Consider the following 18,005-nt stretch of genomic DNA (forward strand, 5'->3'; position numbering starts at 1 on the left):
CGAAAATCATTTTGTCATGCAACACACTAATTTGAGATCGTTTAAAATAGGATATTGAACAATAAAATTAAAATGGTTAAAGTCTTTTTTTTTTCTTGCTAACACCTTACTCATAAACTTTTGAAGTCATAATATTACGCATTAGTTGTTAAATAAATTTTAAAGTCATTACAACTTATATAAATTGAAAATAATACTATTGTCTAAATTGATTTTTTGATAATTTTATATTATCTATTGCTCATGATCTGATATATGTTATAGAATTACTTGAGAAATTTAGCTAATTTATATTTTTTTTCTATCTTATTTTTCTCTGAACTCAATATCAGAATAAAGTAAGATTTTTTCAAGGTAATGAAATCTTCCACTTCTTTCGTTAAATGATGTACTTTAATTTAGAGAAAGAATCAAATTTTATGATTAGTGGAGTAGCAAATTTATGATTGTCCTCAAACCTTATTAATACTGTTGTGAAACAAAGTGCTAAAGAGAAAAAGAGAAATGCTTCATCTTAATTAAATTTTATTGATAAGTTAGCAGTCGATCACAATGAAGGGGTCAATATTATCCAAGGGATATACACTTTGGCTCCCATGTTGCAATATGAAAAGATGATAGCCTCATAGCCCTACAGACACGATTCCTTAGATTAGTTATCAAGAAGCCTTGTAAAACCCCCAAACAACTTGATAGATAACATCAAACTTACCTAAAACCAAATTTAAAATAAGTAAGCGAGAATAAAGAGTTCACATTTCGATCAGAAATAATTAAATCTCATATGAATGCTCTTTATACTGGATTCTCGCCTTATTTTCCGTACTATGTTGAAGTAAAATGGGTATGCATCACAAGATTTCCTTATCTTCTTTCGTAATTTTTTTTTTGGTTAATATTTTCTTTCATAAGTTAAAAGGGACAATTTACTCCATTTTTATAGATAATTGTTGAAATGCACCAATTGATTATAAGAATCTTCTAGTTGTGTATGTTTTGAATAAAAAGATATCGTCTTAGTGCAAGATTTTAGGCAACTCTTGAGCAATATCACTAATGTGATTGTTATTTTCATTTCTGAATTGTTTAGAACTTGATGTGACTTTGATTTTCGAGATGGCATTGAGAAATTATGATAGCCGCTAGACATTAGCAAAAGCCGATCACCTAATAGTAAATTCAAAGAATGATTAAAAGATGAGAGTTATAATAAATCCTAATTCTCTGTAGAACATCTTCTACCCTTGTCAAAAAGATGCATGTTTTTGTAAAAATATTTAAATTTATTTTTTTTCCACAACAATGTAGAAAGTTATATTTCGTATATGATTGGAAATATTAGAATAGAATAAAATCAATCTAAAGTAAAACAACTAACTAATAATATAATATACATATATATAAATTTATATACAATATTAAACAAATTAAACATATCATTTTCTTTCATAATTGACGAAAATATCCAACCAATTACTAATATGGTAGAAAGTCTCATCGTCATCGTATATGCTAAAAATCTATACTGCATGTTCGATGTGTAGGTATTTTTTTATCAATCTTCCATCCTCCACTTTAGCTGCATTGATTGAGCTTTTATGTAAATGGAAGAGTAATATTACAATGTACATCTTCTGATCATCATCTAAAAAATCACAAATTATCCTCGTACATCATTCCCTTTTGGTTGGTTGTGTTTGCATGTTTCAATGAGATCGTCTTTTGTTCATAGCTTTGACTGTAATCAACGTCTTACTAATGTCCCTTATGCTTACAATTTATGGAAATCTAACAGGGAAAAAAATTGTGGAAGGTAAAAATCATATAAAGTTATTACTTTTAACCGAGATCAACTCACCCGATTTATAAAAAAAATGCATTATTATAAAACATAACTTTTCTTATTGATGATGTCCATTAACACAACTTTGATACGTCTTAAAATCAGGTAGTTGAAATATGCATGATGATTATGATTATTTTAAAGATATACAGTAACAATTTTATTCTGAAATAGGGATGATGATTATTAACATTAACATATGTACATATCGTTGAAAGAAATATCATTTCATGCATATCTTTGAAAGATAGGATCTCAATCTCCGTTCCTATTTCGCCCATATGCTATAATGATTAATGCCTCTCAATAAATGGCAAATTTATATATTTTAAAGATATACAGTAACAATTTAATTCTGAAATGGGGATGATGATTATTAACATTAACATATGTATAGATCGTTGAAAGAAATATCATTTCATGCATATCTTTGAAAGATAAGATCTCAATCTCCGTTCCTATTTCGCCCATATGCTATAATGATTAATGCCTCTCAATAAATCACATTTCCTTATTTTACTCCAGAATTTTTTGATAGAATTACTCCTTAACTGGTTGTATCTTCAATTAGTTGCAGAATCTTTGAATTTGTTATTTTAATTTCCATAATTAATTGCATAATCTTTCCTTAATTTTTTTGTTTAATTATTTATTAAAATAGTAAACCGACATGTGCAAACTTATATAATAGCGACACGTGGTAGCGCATAAGGCAACTAGTTGTCGTTTTAATATAATATATGATATGATATGATATGATATGATGTATTACAAATACTCGAGATTTCTTTGTATAAAATTTCTTTGTTGGTTTTCGATAATAATATATGAAAGACATTATATGATTTAATGTCACGTCATAATTGTATGATTAATCTTTTCTATATATGTTTGCAAAAGATTAAGTAATTAAAGTGAAGGCTCAATTAATATCAAGTTAACGGTATAACAACTTAACTAAATTAGCCCAAATTTCAACCAAATTAAACTTTTTGATTTTTAATTGTGGAAATAGAAATTAAATCTCTTGAAAAGAGGAACCCGCGTTGGGTTAGAAAGTTCATTTTTATGTACAGTTTTTTTGTTCATTTGTTAATTGGTGTTTTAATTGCTTGTTTATTATTATTGAAAAATTGGTATTGATATTGTACATGCCAAGCTTTATAGAAACAAATTTTATCTTTATTAATTCAGAAGACAATGTTGAATGTAAGATTCGCCGCGTCATTTGTACAACTTTTTTTTTTGGAAATTCAGGTTATGGTGGGACCCGTTGATTTGCAAAGTACTAATTTCTTCAAATCGTCCACCAATACAAACATGCGACAGTTCCCGTCTTAACAAAAATACTATGAAATAATTTTACATTCGGAATAAATGAAATTAATTGCATATAAGGGGAATGAATTACAAATCAGAATAAACAAAATTTATTACTAATAATCGGAATGAATTACATAATTAAAAAAAATACATAATAATAAAATTACGTAATTACGAGAATAATTTACATTTAATTACGGCAATGAATTACATATAATGCGAATAAATTACATAATTTGCATAATTTTTAAAAACTAGATAGTATGATATATTTAAAAAAAATCATGACAAAGTATTTACTTACAGTAAAAAAACTCGACAACTTTTCTATCAGGTGCGCACACCGAAAATGGTATGTGATAATGATATGTGTACTTCTACTACGATTACTAATGTAGTCTATCATGAAATTTTCCAATTTTTAGAATAATTTGCATATGCTAAAGTTGATTATTAAATTATATTTCTTTTTTCGGGGTGTAAGTTTTTATGTATGCAAAATTTATTTACAATAGTATAGTACGTTATTTCCTCTTAAATCATTGCATGTGAACACGTATTTGAAACAAGTGTAAACATTAATTATGTAGATCGCTGATTTAGACCAACTAGATGATTACAATAGAAATGCAAAAAAAAATCATCCTAAACCATTAATACCGGCCCAAATACATACCCGTGCAATTTTGCACGGATTTAAAACTAGTTTGATAAAGAAATATAAAGCCAACGGGAGAGAGAAATTAAATAGGGCTAATGAAATGGGGTCCTACCAACAAAATAAGTTTTTTCATTTCCTGAAATTAAGGGACCAATAAAATTTCTTTAAAAAACTTAACTTTTATACTATGTAGATATTTATTATCTTCATTTATATGTATTTTAGTAATTTTTAAAATTATCTAATTTTTATTTAAATTCAACTAGTTTATATTTTTTTTTACTATAGTGTAAACATTTTTTGTACTGAGTTTTAACTCCAAAATTTATTTTTATCTTGAGTGAATGTTTTTACGAAACTTTAATCGTCTAAATATCTCATATGCATATAAGGGTGGAACTGGGAATCCAACATACCTAGGACTATATTGACAAAGTCGGTGGTAAGTCATGATAAATAACAGCGTGAGACTATTCTTTTTTTTCGTAGGGGTGTGAAACATAAAGTATATTTTCATTATCTTATGAAATTATGAGTAAATAATACAACAACAGTAAGTCTTACTTAAGATGGAGTATCCGTTTTAAATCTTAAAACAGAATATCCGTCCTAAATCTTAAAATGGGTCAAATACTATTACATGGTGGTAATAAAGACAAAACTTTTGTCATTTTCTATACAACTTGCCATGTGATTTTGTATGTATTTGACCCGTATTAAGTTTTAAATGAATAATGACCGTCTTAAACGACAATTTGTGTACAACATGTACATTTGTATAAAAAAAAGTTTCAAACGAACACAACGATATAAATTTAATATTTGATTATTATAATAAACTCCATCTTTTTTTAAAAGCTAAAAAATGATTTATCTTAAAGTTTTTACTAAAAAGTAGTTTAATACAATAATTATAGCTAATGTAAAATAATACTATAATTTTTAATTTTTGATTATAGCTAATGTTTAGAAGTAATCCCTCGCAATTTACGCGGGGTTAAAACTAGTTGATGTTTATGTTAAAAAAAGAATTGTTAGATGGTTAAGGAATCATCCTTTAACGATTGACAAATTTTAACTTTCGGGATTATATTACTAAGAACTTATTACGATACGCATGAGCTTGTTAATTATAGTATGCTAACCTCCAAGACTTCAAGTGGATTTTTCCTCCGGCCAAAAATAACTCGACCACAATAATCCATTTGCCAAGTCTAAAATGATAGATTAGAGATATTATTCTTAATATCTATGTAAAAAAAAGTAAAAAACATCCATTGATAGGGAGTAACAAGGTGTCGTTTTTGATCATGTAAAACAACATTTATTAGACGAAGCAAACAAGTGATGGATGCCTGGATGGTAGCTCTTTGCCAGTTTTCAGTTTTAACGTAAGAAAAGAAAATGTAGAGTACTGAATTATCAACTATTGATGAAAACTCATCATACATTATTGATCACTCATATTGACTGACCCTACCGGCGCAATCATAATCAAACTCAAAGATGCTTCTTTTTCATATTCAATTTTGTGTATTTTAACTTCGTTTTTGAATCAGCTTATTATTTGGAAGGTAATAACAATATTTGAATTCCATAATTTTCGTCTCGGAAAACCCCCCTTATACTAAAAGAATAAGATTTCTCCAAAATACTCCCGCCTAAATGAATTTGGCTATAATTGGGCTTTTATTATATCATATCTGTAACTGGACTTTTATTATATCATATTTGTTATTGGACTTTCATTATATTATATTTACATCTGGATTATACTGAACTTTCCCTTTTCCACTGTTAATACAAAACTAGTTTTAAACCCGTGCAAAATTGCACGGGTATGTATTTGGGCCGGTATTAATGTTTTTTTAATGTTTTTTTTTTTTTGCATTTCTATTGTACTTATCTAGTTGGTCTAAATCAGCGATCTACATAATTAATGTTTAAACTTGATACAAATACTTGTTCACGTACAATGGTTTAAGAGGAAATAACAAAGGATATTTTTTTTTAAAAAATATATCGTATTGTCTAGTTTTTAAAAATTATACATGTAATTTATTCGCATTATATGTAATTCAATCCCGTAATTAAATGTAATTCCTTCTCATAATTATGTGCAGTATTATGTAATTTTTTTATTTTTTATTTTTAAATTATGCAATTCATTTATTTGTAATTAGTTTCATTTATTCCGATTTGTAATTCATTCCGCTTATATGTCATTAATTCATTTATTCGGAATGTATAAAATTATTTCATAGTATTTCTTCTAAGACTGAATTTATCGCATGTTTGTGTAGCCGAAATTCTGAAGAAATAAATACATTGCACACTAACAGGCCCCATCATACCATGTATTTCCAAAAAAAAAAAGAAAAAAAAAGCCGAATTAATGACGTGGCACGCCCTGTTTTGAGTATTGTCTTTTGAATTAATAAAGATAAGATTAAAATTTGCTTTAAATGCTAGTTGAAGACTAAATTAACTCGGTTGCTTATCATTATCACCTACTATTTTCGGTGTACGCGGCTGATAGTTAAGTTGCCGAGTTTTATATTACAAGTAAATACCCCATCATGATTGATTTTTTGAACAAAAATTTTTGTACCATGTAGTTTTAAAAAAAAATATGTTATGATGTTGTTGCTGCATGGTACAATAATATGAACCAAAATACATGAATATTTTATACTCCAAGTAAATACTCCGTCAAGATTTATTTTTTAAACAAAAATTATTGTGCCATGTAGTTTTAAAAAATTATGTATGTAATTCATTTGCATTTTATATTCTATCCCGTATATAAATGTAATTCATTCTCATAATTATGTAATTTTATTATTATGTAATTTTGTTTTAAAATTATGTAATTCAATTTCATTTACTCCCATTTGTAATTCATTCTGCGTATATGTTATTAATTTTATTTACACGGAATGTATAAAATTATTTCATAATATTAATTCATAAAAATTTTTCATAATATTATTTCATAGAATTTGTTGCAAGACGGAATTACCGCATGTTTGAAAAGACGGAAATCCGAAGAAATAAATACATTGCACACTAACGGGTTCCACCATAACATGAATTTCCCAAAAAAAAAAAAGTTGCATTAATGATGTGGCGCGCCGAGGATTGAGTATTGTCTTTTGTATTAATATAGATAAGATATTAATAATATTAAATTTACAATTAAGTTTCAAATTGAGTTCAATATCAATTTTATTATTATTATTTTCTTTAATGTTTCTATCTAAAATACCGCGCATTCGCGCGGGATCTATACTAGTATATTGAACAAATGTATAGAATCAGATGAAACTGAGGGGGTAATAAATATTATGAAGTCTATGACTGTTACAATGAATATTTAATATTTTAAAAATATATAGACTAAAAATAAATTATAAACTAATAATCTCGAAGATTAAATTATTGGCACATCTCAATCCCTCATACGAGAGTAACTCCATTTAGTGATCCTTTGGTTCGAGTTGTTATAATAAAATGGATTGAAACGATATCTCACTCATACGTTATACATTCTTCCAAAGTACTTCGTAATTAATTAAAAAGGTGAGTTAACAAGTCGGTAACTGCTAACTATTACGTCTTATCAATGTCATATTTAGGTGAGAGTTTGTGTTGTATTCCTTAAATTTGTCACTTTGGAGGTTGTACTCCTCTTTGTCAGCCATAAAATTTGATCAACCGCAACTCATGCTCACAAGTTCTAAAAAATGATAATTTTTCCAAATCGATCGTCTTTACAAAAGCTACAATTTGATTTTTTTCCCGCATATATAACTTGTGGCTGGGGCCTAGGATTTATAGTTTGTCAAAGAGTTTTTTACTAAACAAACTTTGATTAACCATATCTCTTATCCACAAATTTCAAAAAACGGCAATTTTCTATTTTCACATTGTAGTTCTCTTCAAGATGATTGATTGATTTGGGAAAACAATCGTCATTTTCTATACTCGTAACACGATTATGACAATCAAAATTTCATGCTTCAAAAAGAGGGATACCATCTTAGAAATAAAAAAAAAGTAACAAATGCCACGTAAATTTTCCAAATAGTCTTTTATATTAAACGAGTGCTTGATTTTTTTAAAAGAGGGATATCACATGCAAAGTGGAAAACCTAATAAATACCACCTAAATTTTCCCAATATATTATGAACACAAATATATTTTAGTGGTACATTTAGAAACCTTGTATTTGAATTAAATTTGTTTGGGTTTTTGGTACAAATAATATAAAATGGAAAGACACACAATATTTTGTTATGGGATTAACCCACAACCCAACCTTGTATTATTATTCTTAAACCACTAACAATAATACAATCTCAATCTTCCAACACTTAGCTACTCGCTAAGATTTCAATCTATGCTTAAATCGGGATATTAAGCATCTACTCTCTTATTTTCCAACAATAACTAATGACCCTTATTTATAAGGTCCTAAATCCTAACTTATCTAGCTACATAAATAGTCTTTATTTCATTCAAAAGCTAACTCCTAATATTTACTACTAATGACTTCTAACATCTAAAGTGTAAATACTAGTTACATATAACATATATAACTCTAAACAAATAAAGACTCATATGTTACTAGCTCATCCATAATGTTGGGGTTACAATTCCCAACAAAATTCCAAAATGGAGACATTTCATTTCATGTGTTTGGAACATTTACAATTGAAACTTACAATTGAAATTAAACTCATGTATTTATCAATTATAACCTACGTAAAAGTTAAAAGTTAAAAGTCAATTCCAATTTCATGAATTTCTCAAATATGGTTGAAAAATTGGAATTCGAAATTGAATTCCAAGTAATCTCTAAACAAATATTGAAATTGAGTTAAAACATTTTAATTTGTTAAAATCATGAAATAAAATTAATTCCGCATTTCTAAACACTCCCGACTCGCTAAAAAAGTTCCTCTCTATATATTTTCGCCCCTAGCTTCAAATTTATGTGGACTTTCGGTTGATAATTCAACGTACTATTATCTCTCTCTCTCTCTCTGTCTCTCCTCTCTTCGCTTAGCTCTCTATTTGGTTTCTCACTAATCCCCTCCAAATTCTCGCTAATCTCCATTAATCAATCACTAATCTATTAATCCTTTCATCTTTATTCTTCGCATAATCTATAGATCATACATTTTCCTCCATTGTTGTTTCAGCTTGAAGGTCCAACAATGGCGATGTCTCTCTGGTAATTCCTCATTTTGTATTGTTTTCTTTCTCGTTTTACACACGTTCTTGAATTATTAGGTTTTACTGTTTTAGTGAATTTAATTTGATTTGATTTCTTAATCTGATGCTGTATTAATTAATGTGATGATCGTTTTTATAATGCTGAATTGTGTATCTGCGGTGTTTGATTGAGATTATTGATGAATTATTATCATTTTTTAGATTAATTCCTGCATTTTATGTTGAAGAATTAGGGTTTTTGATAGTTCGGAGAATTATAAGGTAGTAGTGAACTAGGAAGTTCTTAGCTAAATCTGGCGTTATGATATAAATTTGTGAAAAAGACACTTGATGTTCGATTTGAGGCAAAATCGACTTTTTCGAGTGAGTTTTTACTCCGTATGCTTGAAAGTGATACTTTACACTTTTGGAATAAGGCAATGCTTCTTGAGTTAATAGAATAATCACTTGCTTGCTTAGTATGATAATCTAAGCTTGAACGTGGCTCATCTTTGGAATAAGGCAATGTCAATTACCGCGAGTCGGCAAATATTGATAAATATGTCAAGCATTTTGTAAAAATGGAATAAAATTAGGTACTTCGTTTTTTTAAGCTTACAAGGTTTTGGTAGATAAGAGAGTTATGAGTTTCTAAACATGGTTGGCTTCTTAGCTAATTTGGCGTTTGATATATCTTAGTGAATAAGACAGTGGTTGTTGTTCGAATTGAGGCAACTCGACTATTTCAAGCGAATTTTTACTCCGGCCAAAGGGATAGGATCCTTGTGAGAGTGAAATGAGTCACCCAAGTGTTTGACATGACAATCTTAGGTTGAAAGTGACAGACACACTTTTGGAATAAGGCAATGTTCTTCTTGAGTTTTAATGGGAGTATCACTTACTTGTTTAGTAGTATGATACTCTAAGCTTGAAAGTGACACATTCATTTTTGGAAGAAGGCAATCCCAATTTTGCTAGGAAGCAAAATATTGATATAATGATGATATATATATGTCGAGTATTTTGTAAAAATGGAATAAAATTAGTTTGGTATTTACCAAAACTAGAAAGTTATATTTTTTATTAACTAAATGTTCAATGTAATGATTTAAACTGTAAAACTATAATACTAGTGCTATGCATAATGAAAGTGGTTCGACACGAGAAGATATATTTCCGAAAAAGTCAAAGATATACAGTTATTTTGGCTTTAGAATGTAATAGACTATATCAAAATGAAGCGTAAAACCTTGTTTACTTCTATTTAATGAAGTAGTAGATCAATTTTTCCGTCATTGGTTTGGGTCATTTGGAATTTGGAAACAACCCTTGTGTTGTTACATTCGAGAGGTTGTATGCACTCAAATCTCCCCGTATCATGCTGTCTCTGTGTTGCATAAATCATGATCGTAAATTCTACTACATTATGAATTAAGAGCCTATTTATCTGATTCTTTATTTTTAAGTAGTAATTTGGAGTGGGGAGAGGGAGTGGAGTTTAAGAGGAGAGTCGGAGACTGAACGAAAGATTTTTTTTTTGTACCACCGAGTAACAGTTGGGTTAAGATACTTGCACGATCATCTACTTTGGTGGCATTTTGAGATTTATCTATGTGCTTTTCTGTCATACTGTCATTATGTCGTACGGTTGAAAGCTTGTACCAAAGATTCACTTTCACTGGCATACTTTGTCCTCTCTTGTGGCAGGTTTCTCCGCTGCTGACAACTGAAATGGTTAGCAAGCTTAATGCAGTAAGAGATGATTTATGCTCTGTAACCCTCTGCATACCCAGCCATGCAATTAGCATTAACTGGGAGTCATGGGGAAGACAATTCCGAAATGGAACCCATTTTATCGGAGTCTTGTATTGTGGAAGAGTCTGAGGAAGAGACTCTGCTTTGTGAAATCAGAACTATAGACGAGAATGATGTGGATGTAAACGAGCTGATAGATCCTGATGAGAATTGCAGTTTAGCAAATCCAGAACAACCACAATGCCGTATATGTCTGGATGACATTGAAGGTGTTTTACCGGTTGCGAATATCTTTATTTTTTCTTCCTTTTTCCTCTAAAACACCTATTGGCATTTGTAATTTGCCCTATGTTTTTATTTTGTTTGAATGACCTTGTGGCAGTTTGACACAAATGATGTATTTTTACATGTTTTTATGCAAGGAATTGATAAATTATCATCTGTTGGCAGGAAAAGATTTGCTTGCTCCATGCCACTGCAAAGGCACCCAAAAATATGTTCATCGATCATGTCTTGACAATTGGAGATCCACGAAGGTACGAATTTTGTGTTACATTGGTGGAAGTTCTAATCTAGATTAGATGCCTGTATATGTAGGAGTGTAGGACCGTATTTTTTAAACCCTTTTAGGTTGATAAAACTTATGTACTTTGGTACTTGATACTTCAAGAAAATAAAAATGATGGTTGATTTTTGAGGATTTAATTTGTGAAAAATCATCACTATTTCACCTCTTTACATCTTTATTGACATCTCATCTTAAAGGTCATTTGTGATAGAGATGATACAACTCAGTAACACACCTGTTCAACCTCTGTAGTTGACCTTGAAATTCTGCACATATCAATCTACCATGATAACAAAGATGTGGATTCCATTATTCCCTTCACTGATTTCAGAATTTATGTTAAAAAAAATTACTATTTGAAGACCTTTTGTCCCCTACAATGAATCACATGGTATGTGATATTTGGGAACTTGAAAAAGTTATTATCTGAGAACCCGTTTTCCTCTTTTGCTTCATCATTGATTTAACAATATCTTATTTCCCACCTACAATTAATCAAGGGCGGGAATCACAATCACCCTCTTTTGAGTCTTTCTTTCCTTTTTTTGGCCCTTGTAATCTCATATATTTACCAGCAAAAAACTTTAGAGCTTTTGATATTTTCAGATTTTCGTAATAGCATGAACACCTCCTTTCTCAAGTGACTAGGAAGGTTGTTAAGATGAAAATGTTACAGTTTTCGGCTTTAGTTCTTCTAATTGTGTTTATTGTGCTTTATATCCTGGAAGCAGGTTTGTCGTGAACTTAGGTGATGAGCAATTTTTATTAATCTCTTACAAATGGGTGGAAAGAATAATATGTTATTTACTAACTTAATTTTGCTGTGTTTTATGTGCATCATACTCTCAGGAGGGCTTTGCGTTTGCTCATTGTACAGAATGTCGAGCAAGGTTCTTATTGCGGGCAAATGTCCCAGCTGAGCGCTGGTGGTTGAGATTGAAATATCAGCTCCTTGTTGGAAGGGATCATGCTTTCATCTTCATAATAGTTCAGCTGGTAATAGTTCTCATCTGTATTTACCTTCTTTATTGGATACACCACAAGCTTGCAACTCGTCGGTTCAACTTAACAGCATTTTGATGGTCAATTTGATTTATATTTATTTATTTATAAATTATGCTTTCAGTCAATACAAGTATAGAACCTCCTCCCTATTCGATTTGTATATGAATCGATGAATTGGTTCAACAGATTGTGGCTGCGTTAGGGCTCCTAATTTACAAGTTTTACGGTGAAGAAATACGTGAAATGTTTGGTTATGAAAAGCATCCTTATGGATTTTATACAATGGCTGGTATGTGATTTCTTTTCTAAAGCATTTTCTAGATATTACTTAACAATGGACCTCCTTTTAAACAAGCTATACTAGTGTACCTTAGATAAAGTCCAGTTTTACATGGTAGAAATTATTATATGAGTATACTACTTTCTTTTGCAAAAAGTTTTAAGCTTTTCTACTACAGAGATCTTCTTGATATAAAATAATGTACATCCGACCCTCTGCACCCCCATTTACAGGGTTTCTTGTTGTTTGTGCTGGTATAGTGATATGTGGCATGTGAGTTCATCAAAGTTGGTGAAAACTGAACTTTTGTTTTTTTGTAGTTCTGGCTATTATACTGGTTGGTTTGCTCTATGGTTTTTTCATAGCCATAATATGTGGAAAGAGGATCAATGAACGCCACTACCACGTTCTTGCTAAGCAAGGGCTGACAAAGGTATAAGCTGATTTCCTAATTACGATTTCTCGTCAGATGGCATTTCTTGTGAATTTCAGATAAGTCCGTAAACATTGGAGTCCAGATCTAGTTCTAGTTGTAGTGAAGATCAGTTCTGTAGTTTGAGATTTCTTGGAAACTATCTTGACTTTCCACGCTTGCTCAGTAGCTCTCTTATAATGCATGTTGATGAATATAATCTGTAACTTTTTTGCTTCTATCCATGTTAATAAAAGAAAGGGTTTTCATGGACAAGGAAGCTAATACAAATGGTAATAATGGGAGGGTTAAATCTACTGAAGCTTCCTTCATCATGCTTACCTCCATATCATTTTTCTGCACGAGTGACTTAACATTTTGTCGGCCTAAGTTTTTGATTGCTTTGGAACTTTTTTGTGAAACTAAATTCTTTTTTTTTTTTTGAAATGTTTGTTCAGGAGTACATAGTCGAAGACCGTGAGTCTAAAGATGTCCCTGAACTTGATAGAAGCCACGTATCAGAGCTGAGAATGTTGGGACTTTACTAAAATCATTCACAATACATTCTTGTAAGTGTTTAGTTTGTTCTTTTTTAGCATTTATCTTTGGTAATACCTCCGTTTTACTAAGCCAGGTTCTTGATTTGTTAGAGGCTTATAAAATCTTGCTGAGAGTATCTTTTCTTGATTGTTCATAAATAATTGATGATGTAACGATATTTAATTTTAAATAAACAACTTATAACAGACGTTTCGGCTATTCAGCTGCTGCAGCAGGTTATGCTCCCTTCTGCTATGGACTGAGAATAAAACTGAAATTTCGCTGAACGTTTATTAATTGTAATAGTGGTCTGTATTATATGTAGAGGGAGAGAATGTTAGATGTGAAATTGTAACTCTAGAAGGTGTTTGCCTATTTGATTTTGGTCAATTGCAAATTATAGTAACTTCCAGAATCCAGTCCTTTACAACTTTTGTGTATTATTAAACTTGGAAGAATTAACATCATATGGCATTTCTGTAATTTTATTCCTCTTTTTAGTTTTGTGCCTCTCTCTCATTAGCGATCCCCTATCCACATAGACCGCAACGTCTTTTTGCACAATAGCAAATATTTCTTGTCTCTTAAGAATGGCAAATTGTGCGAGGGCTTATGTGATGTTCTAAAGTGTTACGAAGGGGTAGGAATGTAGGATCCAAAGGAGGAAGAACATGACAGTTTAGTTTATAGATCTTGAGAAAAGGCTTGACTTACCACTTTCTGCTTTGATGTTGCACACTACATTTTGTTAAGATGTACACTATTTCTTGGATGCGTTCTGCATTTTGTTAAGTTGCATTCTGAATATCGTGAACATTGCATTGTGCATTTTGTTAAGTTGCACTCTAAATTACTTGTATAGTTGTATATATTGCATTCTTTCAAGTGTGAATAGCGGTATGTCTGGAACAATGTTGCAGCATGTGCTTTGTCACCCTTGCCGACTGAGAACATGTTCCATTAGGTTCTAAGAAGGTATTGAAAAACAAGCGGCCACAAATTCGTCAGTATAGTTATCTTACTTTGGTTGATATTCATCCTCATCATATGCATTCAGTTGAAAGATAATTGTTTTTTTCAAAGTATAAATGACTTTTATTAGATAGTTAGATTTCTTATAATTTTTGTGGACTTCTTGTCTTATCGAACAGGGTGTCTCAAATTCTTTGCACTGCCTTAGCGGAGTCAACGATGACCAAGATTATGCAGAGTAGCAACATGCAGACATGTCTGCATTATAGAGGTGCATTAGGATGTGCTACAAATGTAATACGTCTCTTTTTTCTCAAAAGAAGAACGTGAAACTCAAATGTAAAGTTTTAGTCAGCCCTAATTTCGAGGGCTTAGGGAGTTCAATTATTTAAATGGTCTTTTGAAGTTACTATCCTTCTTGATGCTGCGGATGATGATTCTCATGCCCAGTCTACCGTTCTCCACCAGCACGTCGCTGATATCCGAAGAAGTCATCTCTTTTAGGGTAAATTGATAAGTTATACCTTAAATAACCCGTTTTTTCAAATCTTATACCTAAGATAACTTTTTTTCAAAACTTATACCAAAAATCTTATTTTCTTCCAAACTTAATACCAAATCTCAAAAAATGATATAAAATGACGATTTTGCCCTTACTATTGAAAGTCAATCACCCTTTCTCCACCACATTAAACCTCCAACTCACACATCCACCATAACCATCACCAAAAACCACAAAAAACCACCTATCCCCCACCGGCACCACCACTAAAGCTCGCGCCACCACCCAACAACTGTCCTACCACCACCACTCCATCCTAGCCCCACCTCTAACTCGTCGAACATCACAACCCCCCAAACCCCGAATCTGAAAAAATGAAAGATCAATAATAAACTCCCCAGATTTGCTCCCTAAAGAGAGATTGAAGAAGTATGAGCTAGTAAAAAAGGCTAATAACATAAGAGACTTTTGAAGGGAGGGGACAAGATTTGGGAGCTAAAATACAACTGAGGTGAAAAACTCAACCAAATACGAAGACAAATTGTTCCTCCCACACCTAAAACTCTACAAGTGGGCCCTCCCACAATGCTTTGGTGCTAGAAAACAGCAACCCACATGCATTAGACCAATCTTTTATTGAAGTTGGTTTACATATATGAGATTAGCTTAATGTAATGAATTGAAAATGACGACGTTTTCAACTTCACTGCAAGGAGATAAGACATGGTCGTTATAGGTTAAGGGTGAAAGTAGGATGGTTCGTCGGAAGGAGGACAGTCGTAGGTGGGCGGCGTAGGCACTGATGGTGGTGCTGAACTGCTGATGGTTTGTGGTGATGATGGTTATGGTGAATGTTTGGTTAATGGTTTTAATGGAGTAAGGAAAGAGTGGTTACCTTTTAATTAGTAAGGGCAAAACAGACATTTTACGTCTTTTTTTAAGTTTTGGTATCAATTTTGCAGAAAAATAGTATTTTTGGTATAAGTTTTGAAAAAAAGTTATCCTAAGGTATAAGATTTGAAAAAACGGGTTATTCAAGGTATAAGTTATCAATTTACCCTCTCTTTTATTGTAGTTTATTTTCAAGAATTTGTATTTCGTTGTTTTATGTCGTAGTTTATAGGTATGGTATAGTGAGCCATACCACTATAATGTAAAACTCCAATCTTTCCAAAACTCCAATCTTTCCAACTGATGCACAGAACCCGTCATTTCCTTGCATAAATACTTCGGATAGCTAAGAATGTTGCACAAAGCCGTAACACACTGATCAACATTTTCGCTCAGGTTTTGGAGCTTCTAATCGTTAATAAGGACTCTATACACTGTCTTGCCGAAACTGAACTTATTTACGGCTTGAAGTCTAGCCACAGAGTTAGCAAATGGTGCCATGAGTGCAAACCTTACTAGCATCGAAACTATCCGTGTGACTCTTTTTATCACATATTTAATCACACAATTAGAGCTAAATAGAAAATAAGAAGCATGCTAATTTCTTCTAATCAGCTCAATCCGGGATCATATTCATGAATATAGCAACCCTTGCCGGTGATTTCCCTTGTCATAAAAGAGTAGACATCCAAATCGAATTCTTCTTATTCTCAAATAATATACTCTGTAAAATCACAAACTACAAATATACAGCAAGTATTTTGAGAACTCTAATTATTTCAAGTATAATTTACAGGTCAAGAGCATTCACAGGCTGAATTTCATGTTACAACAAAGATTATTCTCAAATTGCAATTATCGAAATGGAAATATAATACAAAGTTGTTTTAGTCAGTGTACATTCTTGTTTAAAGTTGATCTCGAACAACAAGCCCTATCTCTGAATAATCAAGCTGGCTGCTCCAGCATCACCTTTCTGCTGGATAATGCAGAACAAATTTCACAATCTCTGATACATTTCCGTCACTTTCCCACCCGAAAATTTAATTTGAAGAGGGTGGAGACCTGCAAATTCCAACCAGATTGATCAATGCTATGTTCAACAGGCTTACAATTAACCAACACCAAAAAATGGCACAAACATAGCAACTAGCAAGTGTTAACTAAATATAGTAGGATTGATGAGGAGTCATCGAGAGAGCATCATTGACACGTTTATTTACTCCAACTCTTCGCTACTGTCCTATTGGGTTTTGGCATAAAAACTTAAGCAAGCATATGTTTGATTTCAGATTGTAATGTTAGGAAATACATTATACATACTCAAATTTTGCCACAAATGAGAATAAAATGGGGATAATTCTAAAGAAATGAGAGGGAATAACAAATACGCATCCACCAAATCCTAGAACTACATCCTGGTTATTATTCCCTATGTTACTCCGACACTTCACTTAACTGCCGTGTCGCGTGTTAGACACGTGTCGGTGTCAGACACGACACGACACTTCGACACTTCAATTTAGACCACAAAACAGGAAAAGTCACCCCAAATAGCCGTGTCCGACACGCCGACACGTGTCCGACACCGACACGGTCAGCGTGTCTGAGTAACACATTTATTCCTATGAACCAGAATCGGAAGCAAATATTGCGCTTGATTCCTGTGAGCCTACTCTTATGTTAGTGTGGTTCATTGGGTCGCTAGTTCAGTTCCTGCTAATAGGATTGGATGTAGTTGTATTACTGATGATTCACCGCATATGTGACATGTGTACTTGATTTAGTGGGAAAATATCAATCCCTTTTCCATAAAGAAAAATGTTTACTACATACGATACGTAAACATCTAGTTTTGAAGATCAAAAGCATCCAAACCTTTAGGATCTATCCAAAGTGCTTAATCTCTAGGGTGGTAGCAAAATGAGCGTCATATAACTTGCTGAGGCCACCGTCCAATAACTAAAACTTGGTTTGGCACATTCCTATGAAAATAAAAAATGGTGCAAATCACTAGAGGCTCCAATACAAC

General features: G+C 31.6%; 1 protein-coding gene across 5 annotated transcripts; it reads left to right on the forward strand.

Moving 5' to 3' along the window:
- Nucleotides 1-8,743: 8,743 nt before the first annotated feature.
- Nucleotides 8,744-16,274, forward strand: LOC141591570 (uncharacterized). 5 transcript variants are annotated; one of them, XR_012520927.1, is made up of 9 exons: nt 8,744-9,067; nt 10,756-11,072; nt 11,254-11,339; nt 12,221-12,367; nt 12,563-12,665; nt 12,977-13,089; nt 13,527-13,637; nt 14,760-15,024; nt 16,122-16,274. XR_012520927.1 is itself a non-coding variant. In XM_074411951.1 (8 exons), the coding sequence occupies exons 2-7, from the start codon at nt 10,844-10,846 to the stop codon at nt 13,614-13,616; spliced, it is 768 nt and encodes a 255-aa protein (XP_074268052.1). In that variant the 5' UTR covers nt 8,830-9,067; nt 10,756-10,843; the 3' UTR covers nt 13,617-13,637; nt 13,816-14,122. The 5 variants fall into 5 exon arrangements, 2 of the variants coding, with proteins under 2 accessions (XP_074268052.1, XP_074268051.1); XR_012520925.1 differs by having other exon boundaries at nt 8,826-9,082; nt 14,760-15,006; XR_012520926.1 differs by having other exon boundaries at nt 8,826-9,082; nt 14,760-15,006; nt 16,129-16,274.
- The last annotated feature ends 1,731 nt before the right edge of the window (nt 16,275-18,005 follow it).

Source organism: Silene latifolia, chromosome 7, assembly GCF_048544455.1.
Source record: "Silene latifolia isolate original U9 population chromosome 7, ASM4854445v1, whole genome shotgun sequence".
NCBI lineage: Eukaryota > Viridiplantae > Streptophyta > Magnoliopsida > Caryophyllales > Caryophyllaceae > Silene > Silene latifolia.

Bases quoted from the DNA above. Each gene is read 5' to 3' on its own strand.
- LOC141591570 (XM_074411951.1), top strand. From the start codon at position 10,844: ATGCAATTAGCATTAACTGGGAGTCATGGGGAAGACAATTCCGAAATG. The intron at 11,340-12,220 runs GTACGAATTTTG...TCATACTCTCAG, and splicing joins ACAATTGGAGATCCACGAAG to GAGGGCTTTGCGTTTGCTCA. The intron at 13,090-13,526 runs GTATAAGCTGAT...ATGTTTGTTCAG, and splicing joins CTAAGCAAGGGCTGACAAAG to GAGTACATAGTCGAAGACCG.